The sequence below is a fragment of the Mytilus galloprovincialis genome, chromosome 14, assembly GCF_965363235.1.
Source record: "Mytilus galloprovincialis chromosome 14, xbMytGall1.hap1.1, whole genome shotgun sequence".
Lineage (NCBI taxonomy): Eukaryota > Metazoa > Mollusca > Bivalvia > Mytilida > Mytilidae > Mytilus > Mytilus galloprovincialis.
This window is the reverse complement of record NC_134851.1, coordinates 29,387,086-29,408,461: the sequence shown is the minus strand read 5'-3', so window position 1 is coordinate 29,408,461 and position 21,376 is coordinate 29,387,086. Positions and strand designations below refer to the sequence as shown.

At 32.9% G+C, this 21,376-nt stretch overlaps 1 protein-coding gene across 2 annotated transcripts in view; it reads left to right on the top strand.

Annotated features, from left to right (window-relative positions):
• The first annotated feature begins 352 nt into the window (after window positions 1–352).
• The window catches only part of LOC143059585 (uncharacterized), a 45,215-nt gene continuing 24,191 nt past the window's right edge, over window positions 353–21,376 (top strand). For both annotated transcript variants that reach the window (XM_076233102.1, XM_076233103.1), the window contains exons 1-6: window positions 353–434; window positions 1,036–1,191; window positions 1,948–2,068; window positions 3,981–4,823; window positions 14,257–14,367; window positions 15,804–15,883. In XM_076233102.1, coding sequence (XP_076089217.1) covers window positions 358–434; window positions 1,036–1,191; window positions 1,948–2,068; window positions 3,981–4,823; window positions 14,257–14,367; window positions 15,804–15,883 — 1,388 coding nt within the window. In that variant the 5' untranslated portion in view covers window positions 353–357. The remainder of the gene's footprint in view (window positions 435–1,035; window positions 1,192–1,947; window positions 2,069–3,980; window positions 4,824–14,256; window positions 14,368–15,803; window positions 15,884–21,376) is intronic.

Genomic DNA, 21,376 nt, shown 5'->3' with positions numbered 1-21,376 from the left:
GGGGCATCCGTGTACTTAGGACATATTCTTGTTTTACTAGAAAAATCCATTAATTTCTTACCAGCAATGCATTATGTAGTGTTGATTTGTTAAACTTTTATTTTTTTCAGATATGATGAAGATTTTTCTGGTATACCTGACTTTTCCTTGTACGACATCTTCAATTATTTGTTGTTGCAACGTTCAGATTATGATAAGAGGAAATTGAAAGCTTATAAGAGTGCAGAGGACTACCGCTTGTTTTATGATGGACATGTCCAGGAACTGAAAGTCAACTATCTTAAGGTTAACAGCTCAGTTTGTGTTTTTATTGGAAAGGTGAGACCAACACTGAGGGCAAAGACTTTGACTGGGAAGATGACCTACCAGTGCTGGTTTGTTGTAGACAAGACTCTAGGTGATGTTAAAGCAGCTTACTGTGAATGTCCAGGAGGGTAAATATAAAATTATTATATTTGTCAAATTCTTGACCCACTGTATTTTCTATTGTTATATGAAAATAAGAAGATGTGGTATGATTGCCATTGATAAAACTCTCCACAAGTGACAAATTGACAGCAAAATCATCATCTTACTATAGATACAATCTTCAACATCTAGAAAAAAACTAAGGGAAGTCAGCTATAAATTTTTTGATATGACAAATGTAAAACAATCCATAGAATACAGCTCATGGTCTGATTTATTTTAAAAAAAATGAAGGAAAACCAAATATGAAATATTTCAACAAACAATGACCATTTTATTAAATATTCCTGACTTGGGACATGCACAGAAACCAAGTGGTGGGGTTAAACTATTTTGTAAGAACATTTGTATAACAGCCTTAAGTATAGGTGGATTTAAAGTCAAAACTCAAGGTTGGTTTTCAAGCTTCTGTGTCTTGTATTAGGCAGTTGGAATTTAAAAATTCTGCTGATGTAATTTGATGACTTTCAATAAAAAATGCCAATGTTTAGTTAACCTTAAAAAATCTATAATGATTATAATATATGTATGCATGTGCTAACTTTCTTTAATACAATTTAATTGCAGTGCTGATGGAGCTTGTCGTCATGTTGCAGCATGCTTATATGAGTTGGAGGCATTTGAGAAGAAGTCTGTTACTGATGGTCCTTGCCAGTGGAAGAAACGAAAGAGGGAACACGATGAGCCAGTAGAAGTGGAACGAATGAAAATTATCAAACCAAGGTTTTTAACTTAATCATGTTCATCTTTAGCACTGGTAAAATTCAAACATTAATAAAAAAATATTCTAGATTTCACTCATATATTACAGTATTAGTATATGTATATACATGTATTTATAGAATAACTAACCAAAGAATTCAAATGGAGAAAAATATTCAACAAGTGACCGAACAACACATTAATTCATGAATGCGCACAACGAGTTGAATATTTTTTTATATTTGATGTCTTTAATTAGTTATTCTTTTCATTACATTGGCAAATGGCATTTTTTTACAGAAATTAATGCAAAACATGTTAAGAACTATATTTTTTTCTACGCATTCACAATTTGTGTTCATCGCCTATTGTTGTATGACGTCAGAGAGTGAAATAATAACAACTGTTATTTCACATGTGAAATTTTTCGGTTTTTATTTAACTGAGAAATCAATGTAATTCATTGCAACCAATGTAATAAATATATATGTTACACAAGGATCCAGACTGGCCTCTAATCTAAAAATAACCATTTTAATTCATTTTTTTTATTATATTTATTAGGAATAAGTTATTTTAATAACAATAATAATTAAGAACTTTGTTTTCATTTTTCTTCTCTGAAAATAGACTCCTCATTAAATATTCATCTTGTCGCTTCTGGAAGTTTCTTGTTGCTACTGAAAAACTTGGAAATCCTAAATACCGGGCACATACAATGCCAATATTTAATGCCTGTCCAATAAATACATTTAAATGTTTAATATTCCAAATTAGGAGGATGGAAGCATGTGTATCATCAGCAGACCATGTGGTTTCCAGTTTTGATCCTAGACAGATGGTTGACAGAGCTGCAGAAGACGAGAAGATAAAACAGTTTGCAAGTAAATTAGCACAGGTATAACAACAATTCTTATGCATTGAAATTTAATTATGAACTTGTTTTGCCTTAGAGTAGCGATAACTGTATTGTAATTGAAGCTTTGCGGCATCCATAGGTACTTTTACTGTCTCAAATACCCATTTACCTGTCTCTGCTATGCATCGCCAGGTAAACTAAATTTGCTACAGTAAAACTACCGATGGACGTCCTGAAAGCTTCAAATACAAAACAGTTATTTCTTAAATAATTTAACAACACGCCCACCGGTTTTATTGGTGGATACACTATACTTCAAGTACAGCGCCCTCTAGCGACTCCTCTTGAGGTTTGAAATCATATTGTACAGATATCTTTTTCCTATGTAATTTTAAAACCTCAAAATGAAGTCTTGAGCAGAACTCGTGTCCATTGAAAATAGGTATCAAGGTGCTTACACTTGGTGCATAGTTATAACATACATCAACCATTCTTGAAAAGTTTAAGGATTGATAAAATTGGACAGTAACAATTACATTTTCAAAAATATAAAAAGCAAAAAAAATATCAAAATAATTACTTTTGTGCAAGACCTTTTTTAAAGTCATAAGAAACGAGTGACTGGTGAAAAATAATGTTTATCCAATTCTTGAACCAATGCATGTATATATCATAAACTTAGTCCTCTGTGCACGATTTTATCATTTTTTACGCAAATATATCGTATAATCGTCAATTTTTTTTTCCTCTGTCTGTTATGATTTAACAAATATGGCTACTCATTAAATGCCGTGTTTTGAAGCCGAAGTTTACCGATTGTCACCTTATAGTAAATAATCAACAAAAAGCATGGGTTTTAGCACGTGTTTAACATATACAATCAGGTAATTGTTTATTTTAATGACAGATTCATGCGTATTGCTACCACCGGATTTTTACGAGGAGGGTCACGCTTAGGTCACTATGCATACGGAAAATATGTCGGCGAATTGCTTCCTGGCAGCAAGCAATTAAAAATAAGTAAACTTCTTCTAAATGTGGGCAAATTAAAGAATTTTCCTCAGAAAAAAGTATATGTACATAAGTTGTATAATGAAAACTATCCATTTAGTTTTAAAAAACATATGCATATTTTTTTTTAATTTGAGGTTTCATATGACTTTAAACAATAAACCATACTTTAATACTTAAATATTACTCCTATTATAATTTTTTTTTTGTTAACAATGAAAGCTTAAATTTATTTATTATGGCATTAGTGTTCTTTCTTAAATGTTCAATGCAATATCAATTATTATTTTAAATTTTTGCACTTCAGTCTGCAGCATATATATTATATATATGCACCAAGTGTCACCTTTTTAATTTATGAATTTAAACAACATTAATTCTTATTTAAAAAAAAAATACTACAGAAAATGGTGACAATTTACCTTGTGAAATTTATGCTTTGAATTTTGTTCAAGTATATAATCATTAATAGGATTTTGCAATCATTTCATTAATTTCAAAACTAATATAAATGTTTTTTAAGAAAGTTACTGAGTTCATATATAAAAAAAATAAGTTCTGCTCCTGGCTTTAACAAAACACCACAAAGCCAGTAAAGGTAAAAGTAAAAATTGTAAACAAAAACAAAAATATATCAACAAATACCAACCCTGAAAAAAACCCTTATTAAAACCTTGTGTAATTTTTTCATACTTAATTTTCTTTTTCAAATTTTCACAATTTACTTTTAAGAAAATGCATCATATAGTGAACACAAATATTGAAGTCATTAAAATGCCAAATTCACATAATTAAAAAAATATACTTAATATCTTTTTCCATTGTCCATATATATACAGTTAATATTTTTCTTCAAATTCTTAAATTCAAAATTGATATTTTTTCTTGAAAAACATATAATTAATACTTTTGTTTATAATTCAACTTGGTTTTTGAATAGATAAATCCAGAGGCTAGAGCACTAGAATTTCTACCCCATGAACCAGTAGATGTGGCAAAGATGGACTATTCAGAGGCAATACAGGACTTAACAATTCCTACTAAGGCTAAGTATTTTAAAGATAAGTATGTATGTTTAATTGATAATGAAGAGGACATAATTGATAAATTTATGGCTAGCCTATCATTCAGTTCAGATGATGTTAAGCTGATATCAAGAGCAACTCAGGGCCAGAGTAGCAACAACTTATGGTTCACTATGAGGAAAGGTTTAATTACTGCTTCTAACTTTCAGGCTATAATGAATAATGAGGACCCAGATCATATTTGCAGCCGAATTATAGGTAGTGAATCACTTTCTGTAAAGAATAAATTCCAAGAATTGGCCTTAGACTGGGGTAGACGCAAGGAATCAAAAGCCAGGAACCTATACCAAACAGCTCATGGTTTGAAAAGGAATAAATGTATAACTGAAACTGGTTTGGTGGTAAATCCGAAGTATCCATGTATAGGTTGTAGTCCAGATGGAGTGATCACATGTAAATGCCATGAGAGTAAAGTTATTGAAATTAAGTGTCCGTTTTCACTAAGAAATAAATCTGCTAAATCTGTATTACACATGAAAACTAATTCTGATGGTTATATTGATTTTTCTTCACAGTATTATTGTCAAGTGCAAGGACAAATGGGAATTATGGAGATGAAAAAGTGTGATTTGGTATTCTACACCAAACATGGAATAGAACATGTAGAAGTCAATTTTGATGAAGAATTTTTTAACAGAATGCTGGTGAAACTGCAAAACTTCTTTACAGATTATATTGCACCATTTCTTCTAGAAATAGTGAGTAAAGAGAACTTATAAAAATAAGACCGTTAATTTCCCTTTTTGAATGGTTTTACACTAGTAATTTTGGGGCACTTTATAGCTTGTTGTTCGGTGTGAGCCAATGCTCTGTGTTGAAGACCGTACCTTGACCTATAATGGTTTACTTTTATAACTTGTTATTTGGATGGAGAGTTGTCTCATTGGCCCGCATACCAAATCTTCCTATATCTAATAAAAATAAATTTACTAAAAATTGGTCCATGGGTACTTTAAATATTTTACTAAATATTAATTTGATATCTATAAAATTTTTCAATCCAAAATACTATGCAACTCAAAATAATGGTTCTTGGTACTTAAACGATTAATTTAAAGCAAAAGATTAATTTTTCTTCTGGGTGGTGGGTTTACTTAGGTACATTGTAGATGCATGAATTTATGTATTATAATATTAATATATTTTTTAACAATTTTCAATAGATTTCTTCAAAATTATTAAAAGCACTGACCAGATCTCACACTATGTATAATTTCGACCTAGCCTACTTAAGAGTAATTCCTGCGTCAAGTACAGTCTAGTATGTTAACTTTTCAATGGTTATTGTTTCATGCATATTCCGGAGAAAGCATTTGCTTGTCCTGGCTTTGTCATCAACATCAACATTTTCAAACGATATAAAACAAACAAATAGAACTAGACAAATTTTCACTCACCAAAGGTTTTTTATTAAAACCTATTAAAGTTGATAATCTACAATATTTTTAAGACCTTGTAAAAGATTGTAATTTTTTATACACCCATGTCTACAGATGATACTGCATGTCTATATGAAGGACATATGATACAGTTACAGGGGAGGTAACTTAGTAACGTACAATGTTATTTATGGGACACTTAAAACTGTGACATATTGGGAAAAGATGCATTTCAACTGGTTTTTTTTATGATTGAGAGTTATTTAACTTGGAAATGAGTAGAAGGGCCCCCCCCCCTTTTTTTACAATGGCATATTAATTCAGTTTGATTAGGTTTGAAGAGTAAATTCTATTAATTTAAATGAAAAGTCCACATTCATTTTTTTAGAATTCATAAATATAGTGTAAAGTACACTGAATTATTTTTTCCAAAGAACTGTTTAACAAAAAGCCCATATTGTTTATCTGTTTTTTAAGAGATTTCCCCCCCCCCCCCCCCTTCTGCAGCACATTAAGGTATATTTTTATCTGACATATTTAAATTGCTTAGGTGAAAACTAGTTTGTATCCAAATTTTCATAAAACATTTATCATGGAATCATAACTGTATCATATGCCCTTAAAATAAGTTGTATTACTGTTGTTGTCGTTGTTGTTAGTTTGATGCCTCATTGAGGGTTAACATGTGTCCCTTTTCATTCATGCCTATTTAATTATGCTTGTTGTGCTGATGCCTAATTTAGGTTTACCCTGTTACATCCTTTAATTTACTGTCAATCTTGTTTGGCTGATGCCTTTATATAAATAGCCAAATATGTACCAAATTTACTTTTTGAATTAATTATAAATTTTGTAAATCCAAGTAGATAAGTAAATTATAATGATTCAGATATACCCATTTGACCCACTTAAATTAATATTGTTTAACCCTTTTGCTGACAAATGAAGGTTTAATAGTAGATATGAATTTTAAAAGTTTTTGAAAATTCAGCACAATTTTAATTATACCTATTATTCTATAAAACTGGATGTTTACTTTATTGTTTCCATTGGTTGCTTTCGCTCAAATTTGTGTTGTGTCGGGATCTGATAATTATCTTCCTAAATCTTGTTTCTGGTAAATCAATATAACTACACAGTGCCATACATGTATAGTTGGTTATATTTACTTCATTACAATTTGTATCCACAACTGACTCATTGACAAATATAACACATCTCATTAACTTAAGATGGAATACTTTGTAGTTATTTAAAAAAAATTGGTTCTCTATAGATGATTTAAGGTAGTTCAGGGGTAAACTGCCATCTTGAATTGTACATTCACAGTAAATAATCAATTATTTGGTATTTCTTTTTGCCCAAATCTGAAAAATTGGAGAAAGATTTGCAATTTATTCTTTACACTGTATTTTTTAATTTAAGGAAACTTAGTTACCGGTATTTAGTTTTTAAATATTACATTTTTATACGACCGCAAAATTTTTCAAATTTTTCATCGTATATTGCTATCACGTTGGCAAAGTCGTCGTCGTCGTCCGAATACTTTTAGTTTTCGCACTCTAACTTTAGTAATCTATGAAATTTTAACACAAGGTTTATGACCACAAAAGGAAGGTTGGGATTGATTTTGGGAGTTTTAGTCCCAACATTTTAGGAATTAGGGGCCAAAAAGGGCCCAAATAAGCATTTTCTTGGTTTTCGCACTATAACTTTAGTTTAAGTAAATAGAAATCAATGAAATTTAAACACAATGTTTATGACCACAAAAGGAAGGTTGGTATTGATTTTGGGAGTTTAGGTCCCAACAGTTTAGGAATTAGGGTCCAAAAAGGGACCCAAATAAGCATTTTTTTTGGTTTTCGCACCATAACTTTAGTATAAGTAAATAGAAATCTATGAAATTTAAACACAAGGTTTATGACCGTAAAAGGAAGGTTGGTATTGATTTTGGGAGTTTTGGTCCCAACAGTTTAGGAATAAAGGGCCCAAAGGGTCCAGATTTAAACTTTGTTTGATTTTATCAAAAATTGAATAATTGGGGTTCTTTGATATGCCGAATCTAACTGTGTATGTAGATTCTTAATTTTTGGTCCCGTTTTCAAATTGGTCTACATTAAGGTCCAAAGGGTCCAAAATTAAACTTAGTTTGATTTTAACAAAAATTGAATCCTTGGGGTTCTTTGATATGCTGAATCTAAAAATGTACTTAGATTTTTTATTATTGGCCCAGTTTTCAAGTTGGTCCTAATCGGGGTCCAAAATTAAACTTTGTTTGATTTCATCAAAAATTGAATAATTGGGGTTCTTTGATATGCCAAATCTAACTGTGTATGTAGATTCTTAATTTTTGGTCCGTTTTCAAATTGGTTTACATTAACGTCCAAAGGGTCCAAAATTAAACTAAGTTTGATTTTAATATAAATTAAATTCTTGGGCTTATTTGATATGCTTTATCTAAATATGTACTTTGATTTTTGATTATGGGCCCAGTTTTCAAGTTGGTCTAAATCAGGATTCCATATCAAGTATTGTGCAATAGCAAGAAAGGAGAAGGGGCTATAAGGGGCAAAATTGGCCCCACTTCAAAATCTATTGGTATTTCTTTCAATTGATCTCTATGATATGGAGCTTATAAAACACCAAAAAGTATATAGTTATCTCTTGCGGTTTTCTTGTTAGGACGTCGTAAAAATAGTAGGCCGACTTATCTTAAATATCAGATTTTTACGTATTTTATCCTTTTTTATGTATTGTGTACATTTTACAATAGATTACACCTTAAATAGTCAACGTGCATACATAATTACTAGTGAACCATTGTATTAATACAATGAAGAACAAAATTGATATAAAGTTTAGCTATTTAATATCGGTAAAATAGTTGCTATGGTAACAACAAGTTAACATTCGTTCTATGTACATGTATGACCAAATTATAGAAATTTTTCACCAGAGAAAATCTACAGTTATTGTTTGTATAAAAAAGAAGATGCGGTATGATTGACATTTAGATAACTGTCCACAAGGGACCAAAATAACACAGACATTAACAACTATAGGTCACCAAACAGCCTTCAACAATGAGCAAAGCCCATACTGCATAGTCAGCTGTAAAAGGCCCCGATATGCCAATGTAAAACAATTCCAACGAGAAAACTAACAGCCTTATTTATTTTTCTTTTAACTTGAATAACCAAAAATGAGTTTGTGTGTACTTTAATGTACTCGGCTGATAAAAACACATTAAGGTGGGACATATTACGCACTAGTATACATATATAATCAAAGACACAATTACCGGCTCAACCTTAATAAAACTGAAATATTGTTAGCACATTTTTTATTTTTTGTTGTTTTAAAACATGTCATTTTGTAAAAGGTGTCTTTACAATATCATGATAATGTGATTTAAAACGACAAATGTAAAAAATTACGAAACGATGAAAAAACAATTGGATTTGATGGGACTCGAACGTACACCATCATGCCCAATGCGCAGCGTGTAGGCGATTTGAACCACATTGACACAACTATTTGAAGTTAATAACTCATATTGATCATTTTGATTCATAAACGGAACTTAATATTACCGTAGGAACAAATTTTTTTTTCATTTCTTTACTTCTTATTCAACTAAATTGTTTATATCAATGATATGGCCATTTCATCTTTGTTGATTATGTCGTGGTGTAAATTATTTTTGTTTTACCAAACAGACGTTAATAGTGCAAAATGGAAACTGAGTTTTTTCGTCTGGGGCGTGTTTTATTGGTCTCTTCTGCACATCTCCAGAATGTCTTCTGGTGAAGAGTAAAATAAAAATTAATTTTGACGTCGAATTTAGCAGATTTTTGTTATGTTGGATGACATAAATCAAGTTTTCGATGACCTTTTTTTTTTTAGAATATTAAGATACGTCCCGTAGACATGCATGACTGTAAAAGTGTGCTCTGTTCGTTACAATTTTCTTTAAAGTGCTTTCCTATGTCTCAATTTTTCTAAACAAACCAGGCTTAATCTCCCACTATTTGATTTTTACGATTTATCTTAAAGTGCACGAAAAATCGTCAATGTTTGTCAATATGACTGATCAAAAAGTACATCTCAGTCTATACATTTTTTTAAAAAGAAACCGAACTGGATTTTTTTTGTATAAAGCTAAGATATCTGGAAGTTCTAAATATCGTTTTTCTATGGTGCTCCATGAAGAACATCTTCTGGTCCTAAATATTATTTTTAATGCACAATTTTGATGGTCAAAACCTTCGGATCTACCATTTTTCTACAACCTTCATTGTATATGGATCTATATGTAAGTATATAAGGTATACCAGACGTTTCTTAATAAATAAATCAGTTGGCCCGAGAACACAGTTATTTCGTAGTGCATTTCTTTTAGACAATAAATTCAAATTTAAAAAATCGCAGCTGCTCTTTCTCAAAAAGATTTTTACAGTGTAGTGTTCTACCAGTGGGACAAATAATATCAAAATTATAGAAACTTCTACCAGCTCTAACTCAAAATATTGACAATTCTGTGTTAAGGAGGTGTAAAATTCAGTTTGACAGCTTCAGGCGTGATAAAATTTGACCTTTTTGAACTGGACCAAATCACTACTAATAACATAAAGATTCAGCACCCAATTTTTTTTAACATGTAAATACACCCCCCCCCCCCTTCTTAATATTTCATGCATTTGATATCAAGAAATAAATTGGGAAAGTGTATCAAATAAAACATGTAAGTTATACACTGTTTACACTAGGGACTATAGACAACGAAAAAGGACCAGTTGGTTGTGTACTGATTGATACTTCATTCTGGGAGAACAAGATTTATCTCAGTACTTGTTGCAATTAGTTTTGAACACATTACCAGTAATTGCAAATACTCTTAGTTCAATACTCTATTGTCTTAATTCTAGTTTGCTGGTTTTATTTTGTGTTTGTCTGTACCGATATTTTGAGTTAATCTAATTGCAACTGATTTGTGCCGGTTGTTTTTATATTGTACTGCTACGCTACTGTTTCAGCTTCGGGGAGGGTTGAGCGCTCACAAACATGCTGTTGTGCTGTTAAACCACTGTACTAGGTTAGGGGATGGTTGGGATCCGCGGCTTACATGTTTATCCCCGCCAAATTATGTATGTAAAAAACTATATGCTTGTCCCAAGTCAGGAGCTTGTAAGTCAGTGGTTATTGTTTGTTGCTGTGTTACTTACTTGTTTTTCGTTCATTATTTTGTACATTAATTAGGCTGTTCGTTTTCTTCTAGTGATTTCGGGGCCTTTTATAGCTGAATATGTGAAACGTTGTCTCTTTGACACATTCCCCATGTCCTTTCTCAATTTTATTATGCTTATGTTGAAGAGCGTATGGTGATATATGGCTGTTAATTTCTGCGTCATTTAGTCTCTTGTGAGAAATTGTCTCATTGGCAATCATACCACATCTTCATTTTAATATCAACCCCTGCCATATTCTTTATGAACCTGTCCCAAGTCAGCAGCCTGCAGTTTAGTGGTTGTCGTTGGTTCATGTCTCAACTCATTTTAGATATTTTTTAAATTGATTTGTTATGTATAATTAAACCGTTAGTTTATTCGTTTAAATTGTTTCACACTTTTCATGGACTTCACGGCTTAACAGTATCGGATTTTGTCATTATTGAAGGCCTTACGGTTGCCTGTAATTGCTTACTTGAACTCCGGTGGATAGTTGCCATATTATCAATAATAACACATCTCTTAGTTTTTATATTATATATATCTGATGTTTAATCTCGTTTTTCCTGAATATGCAATTGCATGAAATATGTGTCACTGTGCGTTAAAAATTAGCATCAATTTAAAGTTGTGTTAAATAAGAGAAAACCATCTGATATTTAATAACTTCGGTTGGGGTGGGGACAGGAGTATTTCGTATATAAATATGGTTGCCTGCTAAGAGTTGAAAAAAGGCATGTTTAGCGACATATTAAAATGATCAATAATACCCTCTTTCCTTCTTCATTCCTCATCTAATGATTTCAACTAACCACTAGCCAAATCATGAGTGATGAAAGTAGAGTTTAACAACAATAAATTTAAAATTCCTTCCCTAGAATATTAAATAGTTGGCCCTTAACTGTTATTGTCCGTGTAGTTCTTATATTCATCTAGCTTATCATCCTACAGAGATGTCCTACTAAGGCTGTCGTACCATAAAAACATGTATAACACAGCTCACATTCTAATATATCTACATTCATAATAACATTGAGAAAGGAAATGGGGAATGTGTCAAAGCGATAACAACCCGACCATAGAGCAGACAACAGCCGAAGGCTCATAATCTAGTATAATATAAGAGCATAAACCTTAAGCACGGGGAGGCTCTCTATTTATTATTGTCATTTCGACAAAACAACGCCATTTTTGTTTTGTGCCTCTGCTGTCTAAACCACCTATTTCAAGGGAAGAGGTAGAAGAGAGCCAGAAGATCTTCCCAATGCAAAAAAAAAAAAAACAAAAAAAAAACCAACAGAAATGGACCTTTTCTGGCTCACAACCAAAGAACAAAAAAAAAACACTCCCCTGCTGTGTTGTGGAATTTTTTACGTGTTAAGTTTAAATATTGAAAGTTTTTTTAATTCTGTCTGTTTATATCAAGTATTTAACGAATGATACACTGATTTCTATTCCGCTATAAAAAGCTTCTTAACAACAGAAACAAGTAAAATTCTGTGTGTCAGTTCCATAATCACTTACAATAAATATAAGACGACAAGGGCTAGGCTGTACTTGAGAGGCTATGTTATGTACTTTAATATGAAGAAAAACACTTTATAATTTACTTTCTATAATGAAACTGTTTTATTATCAACCATTGACTAATAATATGTTAAACAAATACAACTGTTCCTGGTCAACCTTATTCCGATAACGGTATGTATGAAAAACGGACGAAAAATTTTGGAACTTTGATGCCGGTTTTGAGCAAGTTTTTAATTAAAATTCAGTATGAGCGCAGCTTTGCCCCACTGAAATATTTGAACATAAGATGCTTTATGTTGATATTATTGCTCTGATTAAATATTTCGTTGGGGCAAGAATGCGCTGGTACTTTTTTCGTAAAAAAAGTTAGTGAAAATGAGTAAAAAATTGTGAAAAGCCAACAAATATGCACGTGAAGTGTTGTCAAAACACGGCATTATGACGTCATAACTACAAAAAAACATTTTTTTCATAAAATGAATATGTGTAACGGAAAAAGAAAGCCATACACATACGAATAAGTAGAATTTGAAAAATTCTCGAAATTGAGGCCAATTTTGCCCCTTATAGCCCCTTCTCCTTTTCAATTGCACAGTATTGCACAATAGCAAGAAATATCTAATTGCACAATATTGTGCAATAGCAATTAATTTTCAATTGGAGTTATCTTTCTTTGTATAGAATAGTAGTTGATAATATATGTTGGAAATTTACCAGACTTGACTATGATGTCATTTTCTATTTTTATTTGCCAATAACTTTATGTAAATAACTTCATTGGAAATTTGCCAATATAAAATGTTGTTGATGAAGCTTTTTTTCCTTATCTTATCTAAAATGTTTTTTGATAATGTATGTTGGACATTTGCCAGACATGACTATGATGTCATTTTCTATTTTTATTTGCCAATAACTTTATGTAAATAACTTCATTGGAAATTTGCCAATATAAAATGTTGCTGATGAAGTTTTTTTTATTGTTTTATACAATAAACAATGTATATTCACTTTTACTACCAACCAATCTTTACCATTCAGTGATAACAAGCACTTTATTTTACATTTTAATATCTTATGATGTATTTAAAAGAGTAGTTATTGTTGCAAACTCCATTAGAAATTTGAATTGATATCAGTTTTGGAAAAAGGGAAACGGGGATGTGAAAAAAAGGGGGGGGGGGTTTAAATTTTTCTCATTTCAGATTTCATAAATAAAAAGAAAATTTCTTCAAACATTTTTTTGAGAGGATTAATATTCAACAGCATAGTGAATTGCTCAAAGGCAAAAAAAACCTTTTAAGTTCATTAGACCACATTCATTCTGTGTCAGAAACCTATGCTGTGTCAACTATTTAATTGATTTGTAAAATCTTGACATTTGTTTTGTGTAAAAAAAAACCATATAATGTCAAAAATTTGATCACAATCCAAATTCAGAGCTGTATCACGCTTGAATGTTTTGTCCATACTTGCCCCAACTGTTCAGGGTTCGACCTCTGCGGTCGTATAAAGCTGCGCCCTGTGGAGCACCTGGTTTGACATAAAATGTCGTTTTATGTACAAAACACTTGGGATGGACATTGTTCAGTGTGAGGAATTTGTACAGCCTCATAAAATTTTTCAAAAGTTTGCCGTTTTGGGTTAAAAAATTACGATTTGGGGTCAAATAGCAGAATTTTGAGAATTTCACCTAGATATAATGCCGAAAATTTGAAAATTTGAATATTTTATGAGGAAAAAATGATCAAAACATGAATAAAACTGTGAACACGGTGTTAGTGAATGAAATAAATACACAAATAACTACAAACAAGTTTTTATTGACATTAATTATGAAGATCTCCCACTTGAGCAATAGTAGCCAGGGAAGCCATCGTCTCAGAGTAGCTTCTGTCTGGGCAGCAATCGGTGAAAGGGTTAAAAGAAATATTAGATTTATTAAGAAGAAATCAATAAGAATTTATAACCCATGATATTATGTCCTCATTTTTCAGTATGTTGCAAAAATAGAGAAATATGTATTATGGTGTGCATATTGGTTAGGTCTTGGTGTACTATCATCTGTAGGTCTGGGGACAGGATTACATACATTTCTATTATATCTGGTGAGTATATCTTGGTGTACTATCATCTGTAGGTCTGGGGACAGGATTACATACATTTCTATTATATCTGGTGAGTATATCTTGGTGTACTATCATCTGTAAGTCTGGGGACAGGATTACATACATTTCTATTATATCTGGTGAGTATATCTTGGTGTACTATCATCTGTAGGTCTGGGGACAGGATTACATACATTTCTATTATATCTGGTGAGTATATCTTGGTGTACTATCATCTGTAGGTCTGGGGACAGGATTACATACATTTCTATTATATCTGGTGAGTATATCTTGGTGTACTATCATCTGTAGGTCTGGGGACAGGATTACATACATTTCTATTATATCTGGTGAGCACTTTATCTAGGTGTATTAACATTAGTCTGTCATGAAACACATGATTACAAACATTTTTTGAGTATCTTGTGATTGACCAGGATTACATGCAGTTCTGTTGTGTTTTGTAAACTTGTATATTTTGTCTTATCTCTAAGTCTGTTAAAAAGATTACTTTGTGTTTTTCAGAAATTCTAGATTCAGAGTTTATTTTTACAGGAATTTAGATGCCATCCTCTACAACTCCATATACACAATATCCCATGTTAAATGTTATTATACCCCACGCAAAGAAGTTGCGGAGGGTATAATGTTTTTGACCCGTCCTTCCGTCAGTCCGTCCGTCAGTCCGTCCGTCAGTCCTGTTTCTTGTCATCGCAACTCCTCTCAAACCACACAACAGAATTTCACGAAACCTTTTCAGATAATAAGGACATACTATGTAGTTGTGCATATCGACGGGAAATTGCGATTTAATTTTTTTTCTAGGAATTACGCCCCTTTGAACTTATTTACTTTAATGTACTACTACAACAGTTTGTCATCGCAACTCCTCTCAAACCACACAACAGAATTTCACGAAACCTTTTCAGATAATAAGGACATACTATGTAGTTGTGCATATCGACGGGAAATTGCGATTCAATTTTTTTTCTAGGAGTTACGCCCCTTTGAACTTATTTACTTTAATGTACTACTGCAACAGTTTGTCATTGCAACTCCTCTGAAACTACACAACAGAATTTCATGAAACCTTTTCAGATAATAAGGACATACTATGTAGTTGTGCATATCGACGGGAAATTACGATTCAATTTTATTTCTAGGAGTTACGCCCCTTTGAACTTATTTGCTTCAATGTACTTCTGCAACAGTTTGTCATATCAACTCCTCTGAAAAGACACAACAGAATTTCATGGAATTTTGTAGATAATAAGGACATACTATGTAGATGTGTATATTGACAGGAAATTATTATTCAATATTTTTTCTTATACCATTTTTTTTTTCTTGTACTTATTTAATTTCTCCAATGACAATGTGGGGACTTGGGGTATGTGAGCGTGCTCACTAAGGTTCTTTAATTTGTATTATTTCAGGGACCACATATTGCAGCAGTAACGTTAGCAGCTTATGAATGTAAATCTACAAACTTTCCAGAACCACCATATCCAACAGAGTATGTATAAAGTTTATTATATTCCACGCAACGAAGTTGCGGAGGGTATAATGTTTTTGACCCGTCCGTCCGTCCGTCCGTCAGTCAGTCCTGTTTCTTGTCATCGCAACTCCTCTCAAACCACACAACAGAATTTCACGAAACCTTTTCAGATAATAAGGACATACTATGTAGTTGTGCATATTGACGGGAAATTGCGATTCAATTTTTATTCTAGGAGTTACGCCCCTTTGAACTTATTTACTTTAATGTACTACTGCAACAGTTTGTCATCGCAACTCCTCTCAAACCACACAACAGAATTTCACGAAACCTTTTCAGATAATAAGGACATACTATGTAGTTGTGCATATTGACGGGAAATTGCGATTCAATTTTTATTCTAGGAGTTACGCCCCTTTGAACTTATTTACTTTAATGTACTACTGCAACAGTTTGTCATCGCAACTCCTCTGAAACCGCACAACAAAATTTCATGAAACTTTGTAGATAATAAGGACATACTACGTAGATGTGCATATCGACAGTAAATTACGATTCAATTTTTTTTCTAGGAGTTACGCCCCTTTGAAATTATTTGATCAATATACTACTGCAAGCTTTTGTCATCGCAACTCCTCTCAAACCACACAACAGAATTTCATGAAACCTTTTCAGATAATAAGGACATACTATGTAGTTGTGCATATCGACGGGAAATTGCGATTCAATTTTTTATGCAGTTAATCTGCATTATGCGAGCACCCTAGATTTGTGGTCTACCCAATAAATGCTGAAATACTTCCCATTGTTATTATCTAGCTGGCTACTATGTTATATATAACTAATTGAACACTTTTTTAATACTTTTAATCCTGAATTACAAAAAATATGACTAGAAAAACCTTAAATGATCGTCGAATCACCCAAAACTTTTGAAGTTGCACATAGGAAGTAGTGCTCATTAGGAATTTTTATGTAGTTTATTATCGCCTGTGCTTTTGGCTAAGATGTCAAAAAACAATTGTACGAAATATTTAATCGCCGAAAATCTTTTAAGACAAGTAGTTTAAATTTCCCAAATGGCAAAAGTCGTAGGAATATTGTTTGTCGTCAATATGTAGTACAACTACGTCAGTAGTCTATTATATAATAAGTTCAACTGTTCATGCTGTTGGCGGCAATTTCAAATTAGAAGACGAAATTCCTATCTTTTCAATTTGGAGGCAGGGGTTCAAATTAGGGGTGGTCTGAGGTCCACGACCTTCCACTTTCGACTTGGTTACTAGCCACGCCCGACGGGCCTTCCATTCTGAGACAACTATATCACAGTTATAGTAGTCTTAGTTTGACTTAAAAGAAGAAAATAAAAAATAGCTTTGCAAACCTTTTCACCAAAGTCTCCAAATAAACGATCTCAAAACTTATTTTAATCATTATTATTCATGACAGCGATGTCAATTTAGTTCAATCGCTAGCTATATACAGAAAATTGCCAACAAAAAATGTGTTAATACGAGTAAAATCGTATCTGACTGACAAAAACAACATTGGAACACAATGACAATGGCGGCCGTGAAAAGACAATTTCAATTTCGGATCCTATTCCGGAAGCTGATAAGGGTAATTGGCGAATCCAGGCAGGTGACAAAATACATCTATGCATGGTAAACAGAGGCGTCTTTAGAGGGGGGACCAGGCCCCCCCCCCCTTTTTGGGAAAAAATTTGGTTGCTTATATAGGGAATCATTGAAGCGTGACTGGAGCGGGCCCCCTCTTAGGTCAGTCAGTGGGCCCCCACTTATGAAAATTTCTGGATCCGCCACTGGTAAATGAATATAAACACTAGAATTGAAAACCAAAAGATATATGTAAAAGAAAGAAAAAGCAGAAAATATTTTAAACAGAAACTCAAAATTACTTTTGACAAATTTTTATGTCAAAATCCAATACAATGTGACAGCTGGGAACAGTATATCTAACAATATATATGTTCCTGGTCACAGTATAAATTTTCTTTCTCAGTGATAAATGTTGATAATGCATGTAAGATGCTTTTAAAGTGTAAACATATTACTGCAATTTTGAAGGGGTATTTTTTTTTCTCAATTTTGAAGGGTCAGTTAAAGTAGCTGGAAGATTCTTACTTTATTTTCACAAATAACTACCTGAATGTAGGCAAATCATATGATATATAGATGGCGTCCTTTGGGCCACTCTACCCCCTCCTGTTTGATAACTTTGAAACGGATGAGATCCCCACCTCTCAACCATATACATTCATGTATGGGACTATATATATAACTAATCAAATGAAATATAAGGGGAGTCCATGGGGTGACCCACCCCCTCCTGTTTGGGAACTTACGAAACGGTCGAGATCCCCACCCCCTAAACAATATATATTCATGTATGGGTCAATATAACTAATTAAATGAAATATAGGAGGAGTCCCCCTACCCCCTCCTGTTTGAGAACTTACGAAACGGTCGAGATCCCCACCCCTAAACCATATATATTCATGTATGGGACAATATAACAAATCAAATGAAATATAGGGGAAGTCCCTGGGGTCATCCTATCCCTTCCTGTTTGAGAACTTGAAAACCCTCGAGATCCCCACCCCTAAACCATACATGTATATATTCATGTATGGAACAATATAACAAATCAAATGAAATATAGGGGAAGTCCCTTGGGTCACCCTACCCCTTCCTGTTTGAGAACTTGAAAACCCTCGAGATCCCCACCCCTAAACCATATATATTCATGTATGGGACAATATATATAACAATTCATTTACATTTACTATGGGCAGGTCAGTCAGACCTCACCATATCCTTGTAGTAGTGAACATTTGTCTGATTTGTGTCGCATAACTATTGTACTATAAAACACATACTCAGTTTTCTTTCCAGGGAAACCAGTCCATTCACAATATTATATGTTCGTACTAAGTCAACACGTACTACTAACAGTCAACTAAAACCAACGTTAACTACCAACTAGAACAACTACAATCATTGCGAACTTGTACCACTGCAGACTCACCATAAACAATATACATTTATATATTCATTGCTATTGAAACCTTGATAACATATAAATTATTTGCCTTAATAATTAATTCATTAGATAAACATAAATGTACAATATATGAATGTTTAATGCCACATCAAAGCGGATTTAGAGGGTTTTTCAGTGCCCCCCCCCCCCCTCCATTTTTGAAAAAAAAATAGGTTGATTATATAGGGAATCACTGAAGCATGACTGGAGCAGGACCCCTGTTAGGCAGGCAGTGGGCCCACACTTATGAAAATTTCTGGATCCGCCACTGCACATAATTACGTTTGCCTGGTTTTTGGTTAACTGCCTTCAGCGCTTACAGCGCTTTGATTTTCTAGGAGTTATGCCCCTTTGAACTTATTTACTTTAATGTACCACTGCAACAGTTTGTCATCGCAACTCCTCTCAAACCACACAACAGAATTTCACGAAACCTTTTTAGATAATAAGGACATACTATATAGTTGTGCATATCGACAGGAAATTACGATTCATTTTTTCCAGGAGTTACGCCCCTTTGAACTTATTTACTTTAATGTACTACTGCAACAGTTTGTCATCTCAACTCCTCTGAAACCACACAACAAAATTTCATGAAACTTTGTAGATAATAAGGACATACTACGTAGATGTGCATATCGACAGTAAATTACGATTCAATTTTTTTTCTAGGAGTTACGCCCCTTTGAAATTATTTGATCAATATACTACTGCAAGCTTTTGTCATCGCAACTCCTCTCAAACCACACAACAGAATTTCATGAAACCTTTTCAGATAATAAGGACATACTATGTAGTTGTGCATATCGACGGGAAATTGCGATTCAATTTTTTTTCTAGGAGTTATGCCCCTTTGAACTTATTTACTTTAATGTACCACTGCAACAGTTTGTCATCGCAACTCCTCTCAAACCACACAACAGAATTTCACGAAACCTTTTTAGATAATAAGGACATACTATGTAGTTGTGCATATCGACAGGAAATTACGATTCATTTTTTTCCAGGAGTTACGCCCCTTTGAACTTATTTACTTTAATGTACTACTGCAACAGTTTGTCATCTCAACTCCTCTGAAACCACACAACAAAATTTCATGAAACTTTGTAGATAATAAGGACATACTACATAGATGTGCATATCGACAGGAAATTACGATTCAATTTTTTTTCCAGGAGTTACGCCCCTTTGAAATTATTTGATCAATATACTACTGCAAGCTTTTGTCATCGCAACTCCTCTCAAACCACACAACAGAATTTCATGAAACCTTTTCAGATAATAAGGACATACTACGTAGATGTGCATATCGACAGGAAATTACGATTCATTTTTTTCCAGGAGTTACGCCCCTTTGAACTTATTTACTTTAATGTACTACTGCAACAGTTTGTCATCTCAACTCCTCTGAAACCACACAACAGAATTTCATGAAACCTTTTTAGATAATAAGGACATACTATATAGTTGTGCATATCGACAGGAAATTACGATTCATTTTTTCCAGGAGTTACGCCCCTTTGAACTTATTTACTTTAATGTACTACTGCAACAGTTTGTCATCTCAACTCCTCTGAAACCACACAACAAAATTTCATGAAACTTTGTAGATAATAAGGACATACTACGTAGATGTGCATATCGACAGTAAATTACGATTCAATTTTTTTTCTAGGAGTTACGCCCCTTTGAAATTATTTGATCAATATACTACTGCAAGCTTTTGTCATCGCAACTCCTCTCAAACCACACAACAGAATTTCATGAAACCTTTTCAGATAATAAGGACATACTATGTAGTTGTGCATATCGACGGGAAATTGCGATTCAATTTTTTTTCTAGGAGTTATGCCCCTTTGAACTTATTTACTTTAATGTACCACTGCAACAGTTTGTCATCGCAACTCCTCTCAAACCACACAACAGAATTTCACGAAACCTTTTTAGATAATAAGGACATACTATGTAGTTGTGCATATCGACAGGAAATTACGATTCATTTTTTTCCAGGAGTTACGCCCCTTTGAACTTATTTACTTTAATGTACTACTGCAACAGTTTGTCATCTCAACTCCTCTGAAACCACACAACAAAATTTCATGAAACTTTGTAGATAATAAGGACATACTACATAGATGTGCATATCGACAGGAAATTACGATTCAATTTTTTTTCCAGGAGTTACGCCCCTTTGAAATTATTTGATCAATATACTACTGCAAGCTTTTGTCATCGCAACTCCTCTCAAACCACACAACAGAATTTCATGAAACCTTTTCAGATAATAAGGACATACTACGTAGATGTGCATATCGACAGGAAATTACGATTCATTTTTTTCCAGGAGTTACGCCCCTTTGAACTTATTTACTTTAATGTACTACTGCAACAGTTTTTCATCTCAACTCTTCTGAAACCGCACAACAGAATTTCATGAAACCTTTTCAG